This window comes from Psammomys obesus, unplaced genomic scaffold (assembly GCF_907164565.1).
Source record: "Psammomys obesus unplaced genomic scaffold, mPsaObe1.curated_primary_1811, whole genome shotgun sequence".
Lineage (NCBI taxonomy): Eukaryota > Metazoa > Chordata > Mammalia > Rodentia > Muridae > Psammomys > Psammomys obesus.
Genome location: NW_026596039.1, coordinates 15,641,085 through 15,665,848, shown reverse-complemented (window position 1 = coordinate 15,665,848; position 24,764 = coordinate 15,641,085). Strand labels below are relative to the sequence as shown.

Sequence of the window (24,764 nt, the reverse complement as noted above, 5' to 3'; positions counted from 1 at the left end):
CATAAAGCATGGTATAACTTTCCGTGTTTAAATAGATGTTGAGCGCCTACTTTGCATATTAAGAATGCAGAAGAGCATGCCATGCATAAATCTGAATATAGCCAAAGAAAAAGTTAAGTTTTTTTCTACAGGGTTTCACCCTTTTCTCAAATGTTACAATTCGGCCTTCAGCCCTCAGCCTTCATACACAGGAGAGTTTTGCTCTAATCACAGGGTCTTGTATTCTCTATGGAGCTAATTTATACCATGAATAAAGTAGCAAAGCACCCACAGCCTTTTCTTTCCTTTTCATCCTTTCTTTTAAGTGTTAGCTAAGTTCTCACTTAGATTCATAACCCAACTACTTCCTAGTTTTTAAGTCCTGTATTCATAAGTGTCATTGTTATATGGTGGTGTTTCCTAAACCTTCCCTGATTTGATATTTCATTTACTGAATTTGTATAAACAATTGTACAAAACTACAACAATGAACTTTTAGATATACTATATTTTGTTAGAAGTTATGTTTCTATAAAATATCTCAAGTCTTTTAACTGCAAGGTCCTATGAAATTAAAAAAAAAAATAGTTAAGTACTCTCTTACTCCAAGTGGGAGGAACTAGTCCATTAAAACAATTGCCTTTATGCAAACCCAAGGTCCAGCAGTGTATCTCCAAATTCTTGTAGCTCCAGTCTGGCATCTGGGACTCTCAGGATCTGGGCCCCACAGGCCTTAGGCAGCTTCATGTCTCCAGCTCTCCCACCTGACACACACACACAGCTTATCCTCTAGGCTCAGGTTGGCTGTGTGCACACCTCCTTGGCAGGCTTTCCTCAGTCCTAGCATGTCCGGTATCTTGGGGGCTTCACCAATGACCTTTCACCAGTGACTCTGATCCTGCCCACTGACGGACTTCAGCTGCCCTCTGTGGCCCCTTCGTGCCTTCAAAGCCAGTACCCCATGGGAGACTGTTCCACGTTACTTGTCAAGTTCTGCTGCTAGCTTGCTATGAGTCTCTGGTTCACTACCGGGCCACAGCTATGTGTGCTTGCTCCGAGAAAGTAGTCTCCAGAAGATTTTGCCCTAACAATGCTGCTATCATGTTAATGACAGATCATTTTTCAGCCCAGCTAACCAGCCTTGATTGTCTCAGTAAAGCAAAGGTTTCGCTTCAGTGCCACTGGTCTCTCGTTAATCAGTCCGATTCTTCAGTACCAGCTGACAAGAAACCACAGATTTTCAATTCACAGTATCATAGGAACGGACATGATCGTCTTTGCTTCGCTCTCATACCTCACAACCCAGGCCTTCCTTATCTGCACTGCTCTCTGCATTCTCTCCTGGCTTCCCACGACAGCTCATCAAACTCTGAGGACTTCTAGCCAAAGTTTCAAATACTTCCACAGTGCCCTCCATTCCCCACACCAATTTCTGTTCTAGTTGGCTTGCTGTCGCTGTGACCAACACCATGATTAAAAGAAACTCGTGGAAGAGAGGGTTTGCTGTAGTAGTCTAGGTTATATTTCATCGCTGAGGGAGCCCAGGCAGGAACTAGAGGCAAGAGCTTGAAGCAGAAACCATGCAGGAATATGGCGTGCTGGTTTGCTTCCAAGCGCTTGTTCAGCTACCTTTCCTGTAAAGCCCATGCCCACGTGTCCAGGGATGGCACTGTGCACAGTGGGAAGGGCCCTTCTGCATCAATTAGCAATCAAGAAAGTTCTCGACAGACTTGCCCACAGGCCAGTCTAATGGGGGACTTCTTCAGCGGTGACTCCTGAAAAGCTAACCCCTCACCTCCCTTTCCTCTCTTGAGTTTCCCATTCTGGGCATACTTGCTGGGAGACTGGCCACCACAGCTCACAGCTACACTTTGCTGACCATCTCCTTCTCCTTCCCCCGAGTCAGGCTCATTCCCATCTCTCAGCTATTGGAGCCCTCCATGTAACCCTCGGACTGTTACTTCTTTATTTCTTGAGGAGTACTTGGTAGCTGTCACTAACACCCGGTGACACAGTTGTCATGAAGGTTAATTTGCTTTGAGCTTTAGTAGCTGTAAGCATCAAGAAAAAGAAATTATCGGCCCCTAGTTCTCCAGTTATGTCTTACCTTTCTTGAGATTGATTTTTTTAATTTAAATTATTAAATTTATTGCAGGGTAACTGAGAAATGAGTTCCCTGTGGTAAGCCTCTTTATCTTTAGGATTGAACTTCATAATTTACTGATTCATCTCATCGAGGCCACGGGCAGAGCTAACTTAATGCAAAGCCGACTTTTAGAGGGCCCGGAGTAGTATGTGGTGAAAATTAAGCCTCGATTGCTTTAATTCTTTGACTAAATCTTCTGTAGTCCTGGTACTCCTATATCCTTCCTAATTGTTACTATTGTATTCCTAGTAATATCCTTTTCCTTCCTGTGTCCCGCAAGATATACTGGTTGGCTTTGCTCTTCTGGCAAAACCTTCCCCTTTAAGAGACACTACTCATTCTTACAGCACAAAGCTAAAATTTTATTGTTTACAATAAACAAACAATACCAGGATGGTTACATTATTCCAATCACAAATTGTGCCGCACACTTTTTACTATTTTTGAACTGATGACCCCAAAGGAAGAAAATGGGAGAAAAAAACCCAACCCAAATAAACAATGAATAATATTCAGTCAAACAATCATTGAGTGACTGCGCACATGATTACACATGAAATACATGACAATTACACGCTGAACACGTGATGATCACACACAGTGCAACATGATTCGGCTCTTAAGAAAAATCAGTCTGAAGAATATTTAATGATATAGAGAAGATTGACATTCCAGCCCTTCTCAAAGAACGTTTAATGATCTTGGTCTCAGTTTCGTTGTGTGTTCACAGGTGTGTATCCACACATGCATGTTTACATACCTAGAGACACAACCGTTTGTGAAATGTGGGGGATACAGCACATCACAGTCACATACGTAAACACTTAAATAGTTTTTTCAAGTGCACAAACAAACCATTACGTGTGATTACATTTATCAGTAACTCGTTCTGCTAGGTATCCTTCCTGTAGCTCTCTCTTCGTTAAGTGCATAGAACTTTTGACAGGAAATGTTCGTGAAAAGCAACAACCAGGAGCTGGGGGCGGTGGTGCTCAGTGACATACTTCTGCTTAGCATGTGTAAAGCCCTGGGTTTGATCTCGGGGACGATACGCTAAAATCAAAATCCAAATGTGACCCACCCTGCTCTTTCATGGGTCTTCCTCCCGACTTTCTGACAGTCTTGTACCAGTTTTCTCCCGAGTTGTCCTTGGACCCTGACGTCTTCCACTTTCTCCTCTCCCTCTCAAGCCTTGGCTGGGAGCCTCTCCATGGCTGCTGGTTAGAGTGAACCCACGCATGCCCTGAGCCCTCTTCCCCACACTGTTGCCTGGCCGGGCACTGGATCTTGATAGGACCTGCTGGGTGAGCCTGCGGGCTCCACTCTTTTGGCTTTCTTGAAGCACAACCTTGCACTTTTTTGCTGTCCATCAATGTGGACACCCGGCATCCCTGACTCTCATTCCCCCTCCCGGACTCTCATTCCCCCTCCCCAACATGACTCTTTCCCTGTCCTCGACTTTGAGCCTAATTAAAACTGACTTTCATCTTAACTTCTGGTTTATATGTTTTGCTTTTGTATTTTATTAGTTTTTAAATAAGTGTGTGGCGGGGGAAGAGCATTTAAAATTTTGGTATCACAAGATCACATTAGCTTATAGGCTTGTCACCTCCACCGTTAATTCGTTGTTCTAAAACAAATTCAGCATTGAGGAGCAGTGTGAGGGTGAGTGTAATCTACAGAAATAGTACCCGTTTCTGAAGCAGTTAGATGGAATATGATTGAGGGGTTTCTTGTGCCTCTCAAAGCTTGAAAATAAGAGGCACGTGTTGGGCCTGGCATATCAAGTTGCAGTAAGACGAGGCGCATCCTCTCCTATTGAGGCTAGACTAGGCAGGCAACGGAGGGGGGCGGGGGAGACGACTCCTGCTTTTGCTGTTAGGAGTCCCACATGAAGACCAAGTTACACCACTGTAACGTGTGTAGAGGGCCTCGGGCAGTCCCTGCAGGCTCCCTGGTTGGTGGGTCCGTCTCTGTGAGCCCCTAGGGGCCCAGGTTGATTCCGTAGGTTTTCTCGTGGTGACCTTGCTCCCTCTGCTTCCTGCACTTCCTTCTCAGGATTCTTTAAGCTCTGCCTAATGTTTGGCTGTGGTCTCTGCATCTGTTTCCATCAGTTGCTGGGTGAAGGCTGTCTGATGATGACTATGCTGGGCTCCTGTCTGCAAATACAGCACAATATCACTAGCGGTGTCAGGGGTGGGCTCCTCTCATGGCCCAGGCCTCAAACTGGGCCAGTCACTGGTTACCCTCTCCCTCAATTTCTGCTCTGTCTTTACCTCTGCACATCTTGTAGGCAGGACACATTGTAGGTCAAAGGTTTGTACCCTCAATGGTAGAAAGGGTCTCTTCCTACTTTCCAGGATGGCTGGCTTTCAGCTTTCGATCCCCCCCGTCTCAGACTCCAGAATCTTTGGATTATTATAGTTGTTCTGTCTCCCTTTTCCCTACAGCATCTGTGCTCCTCCAGTTCTCTTGACCCTGGGTCCCTTCACAGCCCCACAAGCCTTCCAGAAGAACTAGAACAGTAGAAACTTCAAGTACAGTGGCCCAGTATTAGAGACTGGTTCTGAAGTCACAATTCTAACCTACCAGAGAGTAAAAGCAGGACTGTAGCAATGTAGTAGTTTTTAAAAAACACGATGTTGAAAGCTAGATGGCAATGTTCGTTATTTCTTTGCATGCTTGAGGTAAACTAATTTTGATGGAGTTCTGTACCCACTTAAACCCTCCATCAAATGTGAAGGTAGAATAAAGTCCTTGTTAGACATGCTTGATCCCAGAAACAAAGAAACTTTCCGTGACTCCTTTCTTGGGGAGATACCAGAACTTAGGGATCAGCCAACTGTGTCCTTAGGCCCCAATGTAACTTCTACCTTTTTGTGTCTATACATTTAAATGGTTACAGTTTAAATGTTTGTATAAAATAGCTACATATGTTTTATATTCTGCCTTTTGGCACTTTATTCTCCAGCTTTTTAAGGTGTTTGTTGATATCTACCCTGGACAAAGTGCCTACAGAGGTTTGAAAAGAGTATGTCTCCTACAGGCTGATGTGTTGAATGTTTGGTCCTGAGCTAGTAGCACTATTCTGTGTGTGTGGGGGGGGGGGGGGGGTTCTGGAAATGTTATGAGGTAAGGCCTGGGTACATGAAATAAATCACCAAGGGTAGGTCCTTAGGTTTATCTTGTTCTGCCCTTTCTTTTCTCTTTGCTTCCTGTCTTCCCTTAAAAGAACAGCCTGTTTCTTTTCCCTGTGCCTGTTCCTGCTGCCATGATGTCCTTCCCAAGTTCAGGGGCTAAGCAACTGTGAACTAATCTTCTGAGCGGAAATAAACCCTTCCTTCCTTATGTTGATCCTGTCAGGTATTTTGTCACAGAGATGAAAAAAAAAAGTAACAAAACCGCACTCTGCTGGATTAGGACGTAAATTTAAGAAAGAGAAGCCATGAAACCAAGAACTAAGACACAGAGCAAGGAGAAGAGGTGGAGGAGGAGAGAGATGTCAGGAGCCGAGGGAAATGGGCTCAGACCTTAGCAGAGGACACAAGGTTCCCAGCGGGTATTCAAGAGAATAGTAGAAGTGCTGAAGATGTGTTCCACCTACTGAGAAGGACTTTGTATCTCTTTGTATGCTTAGGAATTCGGGGAGGTTTGTAGCTGTAGATAAGATAGGAAATTAACCAAAAGATAGACGAGCTGTGTTGACTCCTTGGGAAAATGAGCTGACTAAGAAAGGAAATGTAGTCATAGAACATCCTGAATAAGCTGAGTGCTATTTAAATCATAATAATCTAACTGCCAAGTGTGATCTAAGCAAGTATTGACAGAGAACAAAATTAGAAGGTAGACGGAAAAACAAATAGGGAAGACAATGAAATTTCCACCTTCTGTACTGTGAGGGTGAGAGCAAATAAAACTAAGAATTAAAAGTATAAGCGTATAATTTAAATAGTGGAGGCCGCTAGCCGCTAGCCATGGAAACAGCTGAAACTGCTTGAAGTGGTTTGTCTCTAAGGAGCCAGCATCAGAGATGGCTCAGGAGACGTTCCATTTTACCGTAAGTTTTATAGATTAGTTTGATTTGGAAGTGATATACTTACATTACTTTGAAATTAAAAAAAAAAAAAAGCACACACAATTAGCCTAGCTTGTCGTCCTAGAGAGTAGAATGACAGCCACAACGCCCAGAGGAGGAAGGACTGAAGCATCCCACGTGTACGAAGTTCCAGGTTATCACTGGTGTTCTTCATATGAATTCTAATCCGGGTCAGAACTGAGAGACAGTCATGCAGTGGTGGTTTTCTATATTACAAGTCCAGGCTGTGGCTGTTGGGTGCGTGAAGCATGATTTCTGGTCTCAAGGAGTTTAGGTTGGTGGGAGATAAAGTTGTTCATCTAGACGACGGATGACTGACGACAATTAATGCCTCAAAGATAGGAAGAGCGTTCGTTTCTCTCAGGAGCCTGCAGTTCTTCAAGTGGAGCCCTCGAGGCTGAGGAGGAACGGGGTGGAGAAGGGGTTACGGTGTCCTAGCGCAGGGGGCAGATGGAGCCGAGCCATACAGGGGGCTTTGGTATCAGAGGTCATGGTATGGTTGAGACCAGAGTGTAGTGCCAGGTCAAGATCTTGTAGACGGACAGAGTGGACAGAAGACAGACAATCAGCTCAGAGTCCCGGGTGAGCCGTGCCCGGGAATCTGCATACATATGTAAAGAAAGCTTGGAGAGCTGGGGTGAGGAAAGCAGAGAGCCCCGCCCCCAAGCTCAAGAGAGGCTCCAAGCTGCTGGAGGACAGGCCAGACAGGGGCTGAGATGCCCATGTTGGGGTGCCCCTGGCATCCCTTGCCCTGGACTGCGCAATGGCAGATCTGCCCAGGAAAACCTGTTAACAAAACCGCCCTCCCATGATCTCAGACACCCCCTCACGGATGACTAAAAGCCTACGTGATTGGCTAACAAATATATGAGAATATATATATATTAGCCGTTAGAGAAATGCAAATCGAAACTCCAACGAGAATTTGATCAGCCAGCACACCCTGCACACAGGTGCTAAACTATCACACTGACTGCCATCAAATGTGCAAATGATAAAAAACAATTAAAAATTGGCTATAACAATTAAATTGTGTTTGGCAATTTTATTTATTTTATTTTTTTAAATAATTTTTGTGGCACTGGCAACAGCGGTTCCCATCGAGTTGGGAGTGAAAACAAGTCCTCCTCCTCCGTGGGTATCCTCCTGTGCCAGCCATTCACTCTTTGTTTGTTTGTTTGTTTGAGGTTGGAGTTTGTTAAATGTTAACGGAAGCTGATACAGGGAGGGGTTTTAGGAGAGATCCTGCCAACCGCGAGTGCTGGGCTTGGCGGACCCTGATCTGCTGCAGGAGTCAAGAGCTCCAGAAAATAAACAGGAGAAGGCCTTCTGAGGTGGGGGACACAGAAGGGGATGCTGCAGGCTCTGAGGTAAATGTCCCAGAGGTTATAAAGGAGGAGGCGGCAGGAAAGGGGGCCGGGGCCGGACAGCATGAGTCAGCCTTCGAGGGAAGGGTGGCCGTAGCGACCCACTCCACAAGTAACATTCGTATTTGGTATGTGGCCAGCGGTGGGGTTTGCGCATGGAAAATTCAATTTCTCATCTATTAAACTGAGAACACAAAGCACTGTGGTCTGCGTCCCTTTTTAGCAGGCTGAGAAACCAGGAGGGTGAGGAGAGTGTCACCTGGGGGAGGGAGGTTGAGGCCAGCTCTCCTTCATCCCTTGCCACTGTTCCCCCATCTGTGGGGGGGTCACCCCAACACCACCCCTGGCACTGTGACTTCACAGGATAGTTGTTCTTCCGTGGGAGCCTACCTGGTTACTCAGGTGCACTGTCGTTTCACTGGTTCTATTCTCTGTTACTTTAGAGTATACAAATTTTATTCTGGGCCATTTGCTGTGCTGGAGACAAATGGAGGGAGGGTTTCTTTTAGAAAGGCAGCCTCGAAGAAAGGAGAGCTTCCGAGAAACTTCCAGGAAGACAGGCCTCTGCCACCACAGAAATGTGAATGGGTCCGTCCGGAGGATCACAACCCCAGACTTGTTAAGATGATTATTTAATCTTCCACCCCCCAGTATCCATAAGCCTGATGTTAACTGTGGTGACCCTGAATATTCCAATGGGACTCGACTCCAGTGCTAATTTTATTACAGCATATACATGAGGGATCTCATGAGCAGAGTATTACAAGCGTCCCTTTTCTGCTGTTCCATATTCAGTGTTTGACTGAAACAAAATTCATATTTCCTTTAAAAAAATGGTAGGACGTTAATTAAGACACACAAACCCACAGCAGGGAACATGGAATCTGGGGTAAACCAAATCTGTGTTCCCGGGACCATCTCACTCAAAATGGCTCTAGAATAAAATCATGCTCCCTTTAAGACAAGAGCTGTGTCTTTTGTGTCTACAGTTATGGTGCCACACCTGGGACTTGAGAACGGTCCACTTTTCGCTGGAAGAACCCACTTAATGGAAGCCAAGAATGTGCATGGAGCCATTAGTCCAGACCATCTCCTCAAGAGCATTGTTGGAAGGTCTTTACAGGGCTCAGGGCCTCCCTTGGTTTGGTTGAAGGGCCATCTTGTTGATTCAGAACTCTGACTTTCAAGGATTCTACTCTGGTAGATCCTTTTTTCATCCTTTTCCAATGCATTTGGTTTACCAAACCTACTTACAAAAGCATTTGTTTGCTTTTGAAACATTTTGGTGTAGGCATTTGGTTTAGTTTGGTTTAGTTGTTTGCTTACTTTGGGTCTCAAAAGGCACTTTTATCAGTATTCTATTCACTTTTGAAACTTTGAAGCCATTTTGATGTTTGTGTTGTTTGTCTTGATTTTCATTGTCTTTGAAGTGTTTTGGTTTATTATCCTTCAGCTTTTGTCTCTTGACATTCTTCCTCACATGCATAATTCTGCCTCTATTTTTTTTTTCTGACTCTGCTAAGCTTTTAGCTTAGGAATTTTATGACACCTGATGATTAAAGTCTCCAAAGAGAAGTGGCTCTTGTCTCCTTCGACCCAAAGGTGTGGAGTGTCAGGGGGAACACACCATGAAACGCCACAGACTCAGGGAAACACAGCAAACACCCCATTCCTGGGTCAGAAGGAACTTGACAGGCTTGCCCTGGAGGACGTCTGTATCCCCCAATGTCTTGAGCCTCTCAGGTTTGCGTAAACATTCAGGATAATCCTGAGACCTAGAGAGAAGGAAGCTCTAGGGTAAAAGCTGAGAAAGTCAGTTCCAAAAGCAGCACATAAAACTGACTCAAACACATTCCTCAGCTAGCAAACACAGATAATTTTTCAGGAGAAAGGAAGATATCACACACACACACACACACACACACACACACACACACACACACGGTTTTCAAAAAAGAGGACATTTTTGAAGATAGACTGCCATCGGGATACTCTAGCTGGACTTTTTACGTGTTGAAACAAAAACCACAGCTCTCATCTTAAAGGGAATAATAGACAGTATGTTCTGGAGCTAGTATGAGTGACCTTTGGCCTAGGAACACAGATTTAGGTTCCCCAAATTCTATGTTTCAATGTGGAAGCAGTTTCACAGGGTTTTACAGAACAATCAAGGCAAATGTGAAAACCATTGGTGAGTACACCAGAGAGGTGTGTACAAGTTGCCGGAGGGAGCTATTTTATAGGTGCAGGATGCTACGGGCTGATGTTCTCAGCTCTTGGATTGGTGGAAACTAGTGTTCTGCTAAGTTAACTAAGATAAAATTGGTAATTTGTTATATAAAGAAAGGAACTCTTTTAAAAATATGTGTGTAAGGCTGGGGAGATGGCTCAGAGGTTAAGAGCACTGGCTGCTCTTCCAGAGGTCATGAGTTCAAATCCCAGCAACCACATGGTGGCTCACAACTATCTAAGATGAGATCCGATGCCCTCTTCTGGCAAGCAGGTGTACATGCAGACTAAACACTGTATACATTAATAAATAAATCTTTAAAATAACTAGTGCATTAAATGAGACACTAAAACAAACAAATTAAAAGTTTTTGAGATGCTGTTGAAACTAAGGATAAATTCTAAAGTTACTTCCCACTCCTCTTTCCCTGACCTTGCTTATCTTACAGTTTTCCTTGAGCAGCTTTTGTGCTCACAGTTAATTGCCTTTATTATACAAACCAGCCCTAAAATTCCTTTCAGGCTTAAAGCCAAAAATCTCAGTTTGGTCTACACTAAGGTCCCCACAGCTTAGGAGAATTCCTCAAGCTGTTAAAGATAATCGAATGAAACTAGGTCTGTGTCCCCTCAACAGTATTTCTGGGGAGTTCTGCTGAGACCCGTCTTCAAGCCTTTAAGTGAGTTCCCCCGTGTTGGCCGACCGGTGGGTCTTGTTAAATGTGAGTTCTGTGTTCCTTTGCTTCTGCTTTGCTAACAAGAAGCTCACCGAGTGTCTGAGAGCCACTGACCCCAAAACTGGGCGTGCCCTGAGCCCATCCACACGCCACTCCCGGGCCATATGTTGTAACGCATGACTGTTCTGAGGAGCAGCTTCCCGAAACCAAAGAACTGGGGGAGGGGGAGGTGAACTGTATCTTTAATGTGGAAACTCTCGTCGATTAAATCTGACCATTTGGTCAGATCTTCTTTATCCTCTGATCATGTTTACAAAGCATTTGCACATTTTACTTATCAAATATCCCTTGATATAACTTCCAGTTCACTTATATATTATGTGTGTGAGAGAGAAAGAGAGCCGGGTTGGGGGCTTGTGTGAGTCAGAACACATGTGCAGAGGTCAGAGAACAACTTCCTAGTGCTCCCTTCCCCATGGCTTCTGGGGGATGGAACTTGGGCCATTAGCGTGCACAGCTATCTGGTCAACCCTTTGTTACAGTTACTAAATGGCAGTTAATGGCTGCATTCTTCCATATTTATCTCCAAGTGACTTGGCTTGCCAAGTTCTGTTATTAGTTCTAATAGTTTTTTAGGCATTTGAACAAATGATGTGAAAGTTCGTATAGGAGAGGAAAAGAATAAACAGGACAGTTTATAAGCAGAATGAGTACTTAACCACTGTGCTAGCAATGAGGATGTGGTATTGTTATCAAAATATACCAACAGACTAAAGAATACACTAAAAAATTCAGAAATACATCTATTAAATGTGGAACCTTGATATAAAAACAAGGAGGCCAGACAGGTCAGTAGCAAAAGGGATGTACTGTTTGGCCAAAAGAACAAAATGAGGTTTTTAAAAATCAAGGGACTTGTTGGGCAATGTATGTTAAAAGTTTAAATCTTCTGTATACCGTGAGAGAAAGGTAAAGCTACTGGCTGAGAGCAATGCATCTTAAAACAAAATAGCAGTATTGTACCGTTCAGATGGACAAAAAAAAAAAAAAAATTTTAAAATGGCCTATTGATGAGGAAGCCTAACACCAGGAACTCACTACTGCTGGGAGTGAAAATTAGTGCAGTCTCCTTGGAGACCAACCGGCAGCACTTGCAGCAGGACCTGGCGTGCATGTTCTAGATGTAGAACCTGGCAGACCGCGCCGTGTGCGCAGGAAGCATGATCAATTTACGTGTCCAGCAACAGAAAACATGCAGGTACGTTCATGCCACGTAAATCTTGAAAGCACGGTGCCGAAGGGTTTCTAAAGGGTTTATGCTACACCTTTTATGGAAGAGTTTACAATCGCTCATCTATAAAAATGAGAGATCAGACGAACACTTCAGCCTCTGGAGTCAATTAGATTCAAGGGCAGAGAAGCAGGGGAGAAGTTGAAAACAGGGACTATCACCTCCCTCTGTCTTGGAAGGCCAAGTATTAAGACCCATTTTGGGGCTGGCCGTTCGGCCTGCCAGGCAGAGCATCTGCCTCCCAAACTGATGGCCTGAGTCAAATCCCCAGAACCCGTATGGAGGTGGGACAGAGCAGAGCCTACACAAGTTGCCCTCTGACCTCCAGATGCGGGCTTTGGAACATGCACACATCACATGTATACAATACAACACATTTTTAAAATAGTTGTAAAGAATTGGTCTGGGTATTACCCATATAAGCATCACATTTTCTTCCTTTATCTCTATGCTTGAAATGCTTTGTCGGTTTAAAGATTTGTTATAGTGTGTGTGTGTGTGTGTGTGTGTGTGTGTGTGTGTGTGTGTGCGCGCGCGCGCAAATATGTGCATGCCTGTATGAGAGAACACATGTGCCCATGGAGGTCAGGAGAAGGTGTCTGGTCTGTTGGAGCTGGAGTTACGGGTGTTTTGAGTACGTGGTGAGAGAGTGGGGACCTGAACCCTGGTAAGCTCTCTTAACCGCTGGACCATCTCTCCCGCCCCAGTTTTTTGTTTGTTTTTTTTTTTTTTATATATAATAATTCTTTTGAGAAAGATAAAACCAATCAATCTTCATTTTCAAGTGGCCAGTAATTTAAAAACCATTTAAACTAATTGGTTTATCTTTCATGCATGAAAGCTTGGTGTGTATTGAAATAGTGTGTGTTTAGTTCGGGGGAAGCCCAGGATGATGGGGAGTGCGGAGTGCAAAGCCCAGCTCCGTCATTTCCTGCAACAGTGGACTTAGAAAGGTAACCTCACTTTCTCTTTCCTTGGTTTCCTTGAGTGTAAAATGCTGCTGCTCCTGTGTGCATTGTGGACTTGCTGTCGGAATATGATCGGTTATAGGCATAAAGTTCTTCAGTGAGCAAGACTAACCCCTAAGGAGACCCATTGGCTATTATAGTTGATGATAACCTACCACTTAAAGGGATAGCAGTTACTAGAAGCAAGGATGGAGCTTGACCAGGCTTTGTTTAAAGTAATCATTTAAGTAGCTGCTGGCCTTACTGATGGATGCTCCTCTGCGGTATAAAAATCTTTCTCGGATCATCAGAATTAACATTCAAGTTGGAAATGACTCAGTCTCTAGTGACTTCATAAATAGCTGCTTCAAATAGTTCTGGTAAAGGGAAGTGATCAGCTACGGATTTACTTCTCAGAGCTAGCTATAAAATCAACAAGGAAAAAACCCACATAATTCTGTTAAAACAGACAATTCTGTTCAAACACAAAAACTATATTCATCCTCAACTTCTGGTAAATGTAGTAATATTCTATCTTAAAGTTGTATTTTGTGTGTGTGTGTTAAATGACATGTATTAACTTTCCTAGCTAGATGCAGATTTAAATTGGGGCCCATTTAATGTCTCACATAACAAAGAAATCCCCATTATTAAGGAGCTTTTTTAGTTACTGTTCTATTTCTGTGAACCATGACCAAAAGCAACTTATAAAAGAAAGCGTTTAACTGGAGTCTGGCTTACAGTTCCAGTGGTTAGTCCATGGCAGATAGTATTGTCAGGCCCTGGGGCAGAAGCTGAGAGCTTGTATCTTATCCACAGACAGCAGGGGTTGGGGAGGAGAAGAGGGAAAGGGGAGGGGAGGGAAGGGAAGGGGAAGAGGGGAGAAGAGTGCAGAGGGGAGGGGAAGAGAAGGGAGAAGAGAGGAGAGATTTTTACCACCTTTGCCCTATTGCCAGCGTTCCAACTTCCAGCTGGCACTCAGGAGCCCCTGCATTTCAGCTGTAGCTCATCTGGGAAGCTTGTGGGTAGAGTCCGGCTTTGCCTACGGTAGCTACTTGGTCCTGGAAGTTTGTCAATTAACCCAAAAACAGGAGTGGGAATTCGGGTGTTGGGGAGATGAAGCATGAGGGAATGTCCTACCTTTGTTAAACACTCAGGGTGCCTAGGAAGCACAAACAAAAGCCACAGCAGCCAAAGCAGGAACACAGATGCAGATTGCTACTGACCCCGACTCCAAACAACTGCACCGGGAAACCAGTATTTTATGACTGTCCACATGAAGACCAAAGTTTTTCATCCTGTTTTCCGAAGGGGTTGTTCTGACCAATACCTGTCATTTTAGGTGAAATGAAGAGATCTTGCCAGGGACAGCTGTGCGAGCTTTTAGTTTATCATCTCTTTTCTTACCCACCCCAGCCAGCACCCAGCCTACACAGAGCAATCTGTAGTTCAACCCACGATTCTACACCTGAGGTGGAGTGGACCACGTATTCAATCCTCACAGTTCTGCAAGGGAAGGCTTGAGTGCTCCGGCTCGTGGATTAAGAAGAGTGTTAGCAGCTCACTCAGAGATGTGTGGCTGGTGACCAGCACAGCTCCAGGACCCAAGTCCACAAGGCTCTGGACAGAGCCTCCATCCCTTGCCTTTGTGCAGCCTCCTTCGGAGAACGGCGGTGCTTCCTGTGGCTGTTTGAATGAAAAGGGGTCCTATAGGCTCATATATTTGGATGCTTGATCACAGTTGGTGGAACCGTTCTGGAGAAGGACTGGGGGTGTGGCTTTATTAAAGAGGTGTCACTGGCTTTGAGGTTTCAAAACCCCATGCTATTCTCTCTCCTCAACCTCTCCCCTCCTCTCCTCAAACCCACAGCAGTCCTCCTCCCTCTGCCTGCTGGCGATAAAATTACTGATGTGTTCCATCATGCCTGGCTTCATGGCTAACTTCTTATCAGACCACGTTAGATCTGGAACCTTGAAAATGTGTCTGTGGAGGAGCTCTTGCCAAGAGAAAAACAGTCATCGACTCTGCCATCTCTTAGACCACTCATATGTGCTTGCATCCTAAGAGCATAGTCCTCAGCCTTTGGTTTTGCGTCTCGCAGAAAGACACTTTTTTAATTCACTGTGGAAGGAAGTTGAAGTTTAGGGTTGTTTGTGAGCCTGTCCTGCTCAAAACACCTCGAAGTCCCCTCTTCCCTGGACTGAAAATGCAAGTGTCTGGAAGCCAAAACCATGAACTCTTGTGAGTTCCTCTGCCTGAGTCCTACCTTCTCCATGGCCATCATCTTGCCACCCACTCTCCTTGTACACTTGATTCCCTGCCTTGACAGATGGTCTCACCAAACAGCATGCATTGTTTCCATCTGGATACCATGTCCACTTTTAACTTCTACTTAACATTTTGCAGTCAATTCTCTTCCTGGCTGTCATCTTGAACTGTCAATAGAAACGAACTGATGCTGTTTGCTTGCTGTTACAAAACAAATCTCTGTTGCATAATTTTAATATGTCTCCCTGCATTTAATATGCAAGTTTTCCCCTCACTGTTTAGAGAAGTGACAAAGGTAGAGACTTAGAGTCCTCTGAGGAAAAGGAAGGCAGAATAGCTGTGCTCTGGCCCTTCCACCCTCAAATTCTGGTGACGCACAAGAGCACTTTCCTGGGCTCTGGTGACAGCTCAGTGCCTGGTGTCTTTTATAATCAATAATTTGCTTCGTCTCTCCCGAAGTTTATTACCTCATTCTCACTAGGCTCCTCTATCTATTTCCTGCCCACTCACCAAGCTTGGTAAGACTTTCCTGCTGTTTGTCACTATTGGCATGACATTTCACCATCTGGGAGAGCTTTGCATTTTCTAGAAAGATGGAAGCATAACTTGTGCTCTGAGTGAACAGTGCTTTTAAAGCAGTTGCTCCGTGAGGCCCGGGACCTTTTCCATGCATTGAAGTGTCCGCTTAGGGCATCTTTGGTGTTCTCTCTCTCTAGACTTTTCATTCCCACTGTCAGACTATAGTCAGAAATCCTGAGGCATCCTAAATTAGCCCTTACCCTTCATGGCTAGATAATGGGGCTTTTGTTCAGAGATAATTAAGAAAATTATCTCTATCCAGAAACACTTTCCTAAGGCTTGTATATAGGAATGAAAAATAAAGTTGTACCAATACCTATTTTGGATAGTTTGGCATTCATCACAGCCACAGTGAAGCTTACTTTTCTAATCAGCTTACCCCTGACCTTGGGTCTCAAAACTTAACTCTTGTTCTTCCTTCTAACCTTCAGTCTCTTCCTGGTATATTACCAACATGGTTCCTCTATAGGATGCTAATACACAAGTACAAATAGAAAAAGCCCAGGATCTTCATGCATAAAGCATTTTTGAACAGGACTGCATCCTACAGGGAGGCCCACACTCCCTTAAATCATTAGCAACAGTGTGTATCCTCTCTCAGACAGAACTCTGGGAGTTGTAAAAATGTTCTGTTCATCAGATTGCCTCTATTTTACTTCTATTAACCCTTTCCACGGTGACCTGTAAAGCACACCACAGGGTGTGCCATGCATACTTATATGCACATACATGTTTGCGTGTGAGCCTAGTAAGTTTCTAGCTGGGTGATAAACAAAACCATGGCTCACCTCTTCTCCGGGACGTCTTAAAGCCTTGACAATATCTGAAGTGGTGAATCATCAAGAGCAAAAATACATAGTCATCTCAAACTCATTAAAGTTACTGCAGGGCCTTCTTTTCTGGGCATCTGACAGGATGGATTGTATAAGGCATTTCTGTTGGGGCACATCCATAATCGCTTAGAACGCAAAAGTCTGTGCTCATGTGGCAGTCTACTTGGTGATGCGGTTTTCTGCTTTTTTTTTGTTGTTGTTGTTGTTTGTTTGGTTTTTTTTTTGTTGTTGTTGTTCATACTCTTGAGTTCTAAGAGTAGAAGTTTGTAAATCCTGTTTATTTGCAGAAAAAAAAAATTATTCAAGAGAGATGGCCAGAAGCATTAGAGAAAACACCTAGGAGCTTGGTATCATGGTGAAAATAAGTAAGTGCAAGACCTCATTCTGCCCACCCAAATCAACTTACTGCTGCCATCACAATTCACCATAAATGCAGAGGCCTACAATGCTGAGTTTGTCTCTGTGTTTCTGGAACTCAGAAGTCTGAAGTCTATTTATAGGGGTTTCAGAACATGGAGGGAAGAACACTTCATCCCAAGTTTTCAGTTTCCACAGGCCACCGATGCCTAGGCTCCTGTCCTCATCCCCCATCTGCAAAGCCAGCAGACATGTCACCCACTCCCCAGCCTTCTCAAACCACTCTCTCTTTTGCTCCCTTCTCCCCCATCCTTCCCTTACAACGACACATCATTCCATGGGCCTGGGGATAAAACAACAGAATCCCTCTATTTCAAGACCTCTAACAACATCTGTTTTGTCATGTAAGATAGCATCTGGTCCAAGCTCTGGTACGTGGACAACATGGTGGGACTAGGCATTTTTCTGCCATTCATCTCTTTTTTCTCTTGGAATTGATAGAATACCTCAATGTATTTATTAAGCCTCACAGAAGACAATCCATTTCATTTTGTGCAATATCCAGTGTTCTTCAAAAATCAGGGGACTCTTTCTTTATCTTCACAAGGCACATAATTTTTGCCTAAAAAACTATTTATTTTATTTTAAATTGTCTGTCTGTCTGTCATCTGTCTGTATGTGTATATATGCATACCAGTAAAGGTGCCCACAAGGACCAGAAGACAGAGTTATGGACAGTTGTGAGCTGCCTGCTTTGGGTCCTGGAAACTGAACTCTGCAAGAGCAGTCCTACTGTGCTGTTGACTGCTGAGCCATCTCTAAGCCTGATTTTTTTCATCTTATTTTGAAGCTTCTCAACAGCCTAGGATGGCCTCAAACTTGTACTCCTCCTCTTTAGTGCAAGAATGCATCACCTCCCCAGCTCAAAGACAGTTTTGAAGGAACAGACTTCCAGATACAAATTCCCTTTCTGATTTCTATACATCCTCTCTGTGCAGACTTTATACAAATTCATTTGCCTGGGAAGACATGAGGCCAAGGCATGGTGATCTTCCTTCTTTCGGATGTTCAATCATGGTATTTCCTCTTAGGGAGAACTTTAACGGAATTTGTAGCTCTGGGATGGAGAACCTTCCCAGACAAACAGCCAGTCTGAAACTCACATTGATGATATGTCTTTTAATCAAAGTACCTTAACCCACTAATCTATATGTCATTTAGAGATGTGTTTCTAATAAAACTTTATTTTTAAAAGATCAATAAGTGTTCATCCCAGGCTAGACTTGGTATGAGCACCGTGTCTGCTAGGAGAAAATTATCAATCCTTGGAGATTTATTGTCACCGGAATCTTCCTTAAATTTCAATTACTTCAACACTTTGGTTGTGGATAATTATGTTGGGTTAATCGAGTGCTTTCAAGCATTAAGAACCTATGTGAAATTAAAGCTGTGTGGGTGAGCCAAATATGTTGATCCATTCTTATAAGCCCAGCACCAAGGAGGTAAAAGAGGGAATATTGCAAGATCAAAGCCAGCCTGGGCTGCATGGACCAGCTTAGAGTTTACAGAGTATTTCAACAAATCCAGGATGGGCTTATGTGGACGTTGTTGGAGGGTTCAAAAACACACATATGCTCGTCTTTATTCACACAGTGGGTACATATGCTCTCTTTATTCACACAGTGGGTAGGAACAAAACATGTTGACTGTGGTTTCCCTAAGCTTATTCAGTGTGCTGGTCATATAAAGCGGGTTTGATTTCTCATCTGTTGGTAGTTCTGTTTTCCACACAGTACCATCCTATGTCCTCAAGAACATTGGTGAGCTGAGCTTAGTGGTACACAGAGTCCCAACTCCTGGAAGGCAGAGGCAGGAGGATCTTGAGTTCAAGTCTAGCTTATACTACATAGGAAGTTCCAGACCAACCTGGGATACATAGTAAGACCTTGTGTCTTTGTGATTATTATTATTATTATTATTTTGGTCTTGTGCTATGGACCATGCCAGACCTTTGTGCTTGCTAAGGAATGCTCTCCCACTAAGCTGAATCCCCACCCCCTGTGAGACACTTGTCTCAAAAATGAAAATAAACAAGTAAATAAAGAACAAGCAAGTAAGCACTGGTTAGGTAACATTTCCTAAGAGAGTTCTTTTGACTTTCCCCAAGTTCCTGACATCTATTGTGTAAGTTGTTGTACATTCAGGGAATGACAAGCACTGCACAACAGCTGCCTGGCATCTGCAATGTGCCACACTTTCCGAGATCTTGAAAGCGAAAACAATATTTCTTAGACTCAATAAAACATGGAGCCTGCGACTCAGTTAAAAGAAATGCTTTCATGATCAGCTGTCCATATGTCCCTGGAAATGAAATTGACTGCATCCTGGTCACTATCCTGGTCACTATTCTCTCTTGTATAAGTGGCAAAACTGAGTCGTTTCCCCGGTGCCAGCAGCTACAGGGAAATCTCTGGTGAGCAGTGAAGTCGGACAGGCCTCACGTGTGGAGCCGGTCCGAAATGGTAAGATCTGGTCTGGAGGAGAGGGAGACAGTCCCACAGGGGGAGGAGCACGGGTGCCATTCAGAAAGGTCTAGGACAAACAGGTGTATGTGTCGGGGGCAGGGCAGCTGGTGGCTTGGAGGTTGTTCATGTCTGCTTCCCCATAAAGTGTCTTTCTCTATGCCACCAGGAACAGCAGTGAGGGCTGGTGAGACCGATTCGGTTATTATGAAGGTGTTTGCCACCAAACCTGATAAACTGAATCTTGGGGACACACAGGGGAGAAGGAGAGAGCTGACTCCCACAAACACTCCTGTGACCACCACACACATGTACGCATCATAACTGATAGAGAGAGATGCAGACACGCATAAATGCAATTTAAGGTTAATAAAAACGTGCTGAGCAGGGCACAGTGACATCACACGCCCGTCATCTAAGCACTTGGGAATTAGGCAGTTGTAGATACAGATGTGAGTTTTTGGTCTAAGGATCTACGTTCAACCTAATGCGTTTTCCTTTAAAAGATGAAACGGTTCTCATATTTCTGCGTTTCTTTTCCGCAGGTCCTAATGTGTTCAGTTCAAAGAGTCTTGCCCTTCAAGCCCAGAAGAAGATCCTGAGCAAGATAGCCAGCAAAACTGTGGCCAACATGCTGATTGACGACACCAGCAATGAGATCTTTGATGAGCTGTACAAAGTCACGGAAGAACACACACATAGCAAGAAGGAGGCCCACAAGATCATGAAAGATTTGATCAAGGTGGCAATCAAAATCGGTATTCTCTACCGGAACAAGCAGTTCAGCCCAGAGGAGGTTATAGTGGTGGAGAAACTCCGGAAGAAACTGAACCAGACCGCCATGACCATGGTCAGCTTCTACGAAGTCGAGTACACCTTTGACACAAATGTGCTCTCTAAGCTTCTGCATGAGTGCAAGGACCTGGTACATGAACTGGTGCGGCGACACTTGACACCCAGAACCCACGGACGCATAAACCATGTCTTCAACTACTTCGCTGATGTGGAATTCCTTTCCACGCTCTATGGCCCTCATGGGAACTGCAGGCCCAATCTCAAGAGGATTTGTGAAGGAATCAACAAGTTGTTAGATGACAAGATCCTCTGAAAAGCTTCTAGACTTTGCTGCTTCGAAGTTCGACTCTCCAACCTTGTCCAGTAGTAATCAAGCAGCAACCCTCGTTCAAGGCATTCTTGTTCTGTTTTCATCCTTCTGATGCCGATTCTAACCCAGACTTAGGTGTGTTTGCTCCCTGAGCACAGACACGAGGTCTCAAGTCTAAAGAACCGTCAACCGTTGTAAGCAAGGAGACTGCTTTGCTCAGTACCCTAAGCTCGGTTCATCTCAAAGTGGAAGGTGTCCCGGATTAGGATACAGAAGGCGTGGACCTGGATATCAGCTCTGCCGCTGTCACTAGGTCCTCTGTGTTCTGGGACCATGACACTTCCTGACTGTCTCACACAGGTGTGGTGAGGATGGAACATGATAACTCACATTCACAGTTTTGTCAAAAGGAGACCAGCACATAACAATAGATGTGACCAATGGGTTTGTTTGTTGTCTGTTGTCATGGCATATTCAATAATCACAGTACCAGAGAAGCTGGGGTGTGAGAATGATGATTTGGGGTTGAGGGGTGATAGTCTGGACTGTAGAGTGAGGTTGAAACAAACCTGGCCTGTACAGAAAACTGAGGAAATGAAGAAAGAAAGAAAGAAAGAAAGAAAGAAAGAAAGAAAGAAAGAAAGAAAAAGAAAGAAGGAAGGAAGGAAGGAAGGAAGGAAGGAAAGAAAGAAAGAAAGAAAAGAAAAGGGAGGGAAAAGAAGAAATGGAAGAAAATAAAGAGTTCCTTCCCTCCCTTAAGAGAAACGAGTCAAGGTGGTGGCGTTCTCTTCCTTCTGCACGTGGAATAGGGCCACCTGCTCGAGGCTGGGCTATTTCCTGGTTCTCTCCGGTTTCGTCTCCAGCCACATCTGTCCACAGCCTGCACTGACTCTCCTTCTCACTTGTCTCCTCCTTTCATTTCATCTTACACAGGAAAGTTTTAGTTTGGGTGAAGAGTCTTTAATTCCCCTTAATGAGACGATAAATTCTGTTTTGTAGGGTGTGGGGGCTCTGCCCTTAAGTTTTATTTATAATTGATCTGTAATAATTTTAAGCATCTGTTGTGGTATAAGGCTTCAGTGGGTGTACATATTGTATTATCAAATCGGTGTAATTAGCATATCTATCACAAATATTTATTTTTTTCTGGTAGGAATATTTAGAATCTCCACTCTAGCTATTTAGTAATATGTAGCAAATTATTATTAGCTATAACTACCCTATTATGAGACAGAACAGTATAATTTTCCTGTGTAATTGTAACTATTAACCCCTGCCCATCCCTTTTCCTCTCCACTTATCACTCTGTAAGAACTGATGTTCTACCTTTTATCTCATAGATACCAATTTTTGAAATATTTTGTGTTTGTGAATTACAGTGTTTGTTCAATGTCTGTCTTATTTCAGTTAACATAAAGTTTTGTCGTTTCATCCATATTGCTGCAAATGTCAGAATTTTTTTTACAATAAAAAAACCATTCCATTCTGTTCAAATGTCACTCTTTCTTCTGTTGCTCATCTGTTGATGGGTACTTTGAGTCTGTGTCTTGGCTATTGCAAACATTGCTGTAATAAACATGGGAGTTCCTGTACCTGTTTCGACGAGATTATTTCCTTTATTTTGCATGTATAGCCAGTAATGTAGCTGCTGGGTTAGGTGGTAGTTTCATCCTCTACTTCATAAGGAACGTCCATTCTGTTTTCTTCAGTGGCTGTCTTGCTTTGTATCTGCAGCAACACTATATAAAATTTCCATTTCCTTCACACTCCTATCAACAGGTGTCATCCTTTGTCTTTTTGATACTATCATTGTATCTTCAGAGAAGAAAAAGCTCACTGTGATTTTGATGTGTATTTTCCTCATAATTAATGGTTTTAATCACTTTTACCAATATTTTGGCTATCAGTATGCCTCTTTTTTGAAAACTTTCTCTTTTAAAACTTGGATAGTGTTTTAACTTGGTGTTGTGCTCATTGACTATGTTAATAGTAATATGTTATTAGATAAATGAACAGAGCTATCTGTGCTGTGGACGGCAAAGCCAGAGAAGTAGAGCTGCCCAGGCCAAGATGTGAGTCAACTCCAGATGTAGGGCTCTGAGCTACAGTATTTAATTTCCACTGTTAAAACTGGTTTTGCTTTGATTTTGTTCTGACTGTGCCTGATTCTTCACTCTTGGAATAAGAAATATGTACCTCACTTGTGATTTTAAAGGAGCCCAAACTTTGGGATTTTAAAGAGACTTTGGGTATTTTAAAGAGACTGAACTTTTAAACACTGTGGGACTTCAAAAGTTATACCATGTCTTATTTTGACATTGATATTACCCTGAGACCTTGGGATAAACAAAAAAGGAAAGCTTATGGATTGTTAATAGTGTTCTAGTATGTCAATGTTTAATATGAGAAGGGGTCCGTTGTCTTGGATGAATATTTGTCAACTTGACATAAGCTAGACTTTTCCGGGAATAGGAATATCTATTGGAAAAATGCATATACCAGGTTGTAGACAAATCTCTAGGGCATTTTCTTGATCTATAATTGATGTGAAAGGGTCTAGTTCACTGGAAATGGTGCACTCTGGGTGGACATTCCAAGGTTTATAAGGAATCATGCTGAGCAAGCCATGGGGACTAAGCAGCATTTATCTATGGCCTTGACTTTAGTTCCTGCCTCCAGGCTCCTACTCTGAGTTTGTGCACTTCATTCCCTTCATAAAAGACGTTAGTCTGTGAGGAGAAACACTTTCCTTCTCAAGTTGCTTTTGGTCAAGATGTTTTATCACACCAGTAGAAAGCAAACCAAGAAATGGGAGATGGAGTCCTTCGGGTATATCCTGAGCATAACTTGAAATCTGGGGTGGAGATGCCTCCAGCCATCCTTTTACTGGTTAGGATTCTGGCTATCATGTAACACGGGAGGCTTTTTCTATAGAGAATTGCGTTTGAATTTTGGTAGGAATTGCATTAAATCCATAGATTGCCTTTTGTAGGATGGCTGTTTTTATAGTATTAATCCTGCCAATCCATGAGCATGGGAGCTCTTTCCATGTCCTGGTATAATCGTCAATGTTTTTTGTTTTTTGTTTTTTCAGTGTCTTAAAGTTTTTACTGCACAAGTCTTTTACTTCCTTAGTTATATTTATTTCATGATTTGTAAAGGCTGTTGTAAACGTAACTGTTCTGTTGGCTTCTTTCCTGGTATGTTTGTCATTTGTCTATTTTTAGTGTTATAGTTGAATCTTCTGCTTTTCTTAATGTGTTGATCAGGTGTGGGGTATTTCTTGTGTGCTCTTTAGGGTGTTTTATGTAGAAAATCATATTATCTGAAAATAAGGATACTTTGCCTCTTTCTTTGTATCCTCTTTACTGCCTTCACTTGTCTTATTGAGCTAGGTAAGACTTCCAGCACTTTATTAAATAGGGGGAAGGGGTCCATGCTTGGTTTGTTCCCAATTTTAAAGGAAATGCTTTGAGTTTCTCCTTGGTCCCTTTCTTCTTCCTCCCTTTGTAATTCTTCAGTAACACTAAGATTAAACAAAATTAAGTAGAGCCTGTTAACTTTGACTTAATTTGTTTTTCGGCTTAGCTGTAATTTGCAAAGAAAGTTGAGAACAGCAAGTTCACCTACTGCAAGTTAGTTTAAATAAACCTCAGAACACCACGAATTCACTGCAAAAACAGGTACCAACTGCAAAAACAGAGATCCATGGTTAGAATCACTTTAAAAGAACACATTAGAAAAGGTCCCAAGGACTTGAAGTGCTGACCAGCTGGGAAGGAACTTTGCTTTTTTCTACTGCTGGTGTCTTTGGTTGCCCAGAAGAAACTCTGTGAAACTAAGAGTAAATCTGTGAGCACAGGCATCGATGCCAACTGACTGGTGCTGGAGACACTCAAAGGCCATGGTAAAGCTGGTCCATAAATATTAGAACAAATACAAACTAGCTTCAGCTGCTGCCGCTGCTGCCGTGTTGCTATGGTGATAGGGGAGCAAACAACAGAAGTGGAATATTTCCTCCCACAACTCCCTAACTGCACACCCCCTAACCTCAGAGACCAACAGGAAACCTGGCAATGCAGACACAGGACTCTGGAGTTCCAGCCCCAGTATCACAACAGATACTGAAGAGTGGATTTGGAACTCAAAACTGAGTGACATAGGTATGTAGGTATATAGAGTCACTTAATGTAATAAATAAATGAAAGATGATGGTGGATCATTAACTAACATAAATAAACTTAAAGGTTGAGCTACATGTGTTGTGTTCTTAGTTATTCTGTATGTTATCAGTAACTACATAGTATCAAGAAATTCCCCCTTTAGGAGATAGAAAGACCTGGAGGGGACAGGAGCTCCATAAGAAGAGC

The 24,764-nt window shown here is 43.3% G+C and overlaps 1 protein-coding gene across 1 annotated transcript; it reads left to right on the top strand.

The window, feature by feature from the left end:
- Nucleotides 1-1,569: 1,569 nt before the first annotated feature.
- Nucleotides 1,570-21,822, top strand: Tnfaip8l3 (TNF alpha induced protein 8 like 3). Its single transcript, XM_055622072.1, has 3 exons — nucleotides 1,570-1,747; nucleotides 19,221-19,289; nucleotides 19,835-21,822. Exons 1-3 carry the CDS (start codon nucleotides 1,570-1,572, stop codon nucleotides 20,395-20,397), a joined length of 810 nt encoding a protein of 269 aa, XP_055478047.1. The 3' UTR covers nucleotides 20,398-21,822.
- Nucleotides 21,823-24,764: the final 2,942 nt, after the last annotated feature.

Excerpts from the sequence above, each read along its gene's own strand:
- Tnfaip8l3 (XM_055622072.1), top strand. The coding sequence starts at position 1,570 with ATGGCGTGCTGGTTTGCTTCCAAGCGCTTGTTCAGCTACCTTTCCTGT. Across the intron at positions 1,748-19,220 it reads AATGGGGGACTTCTTCAGCG|CAGCTACAGGGAAATCTCTG; the intron begins GTGACTCCTGAA and ends CCCCGGTGCCAG. Across the intron at positions 19,290-19,834 it reads TGTGGAGCCGGTCCGAAATG|GTCCTAATGTGTTCAGTTCA; the intron begins GTAAGATCTGGT and ends TCTTTTCCGCAG.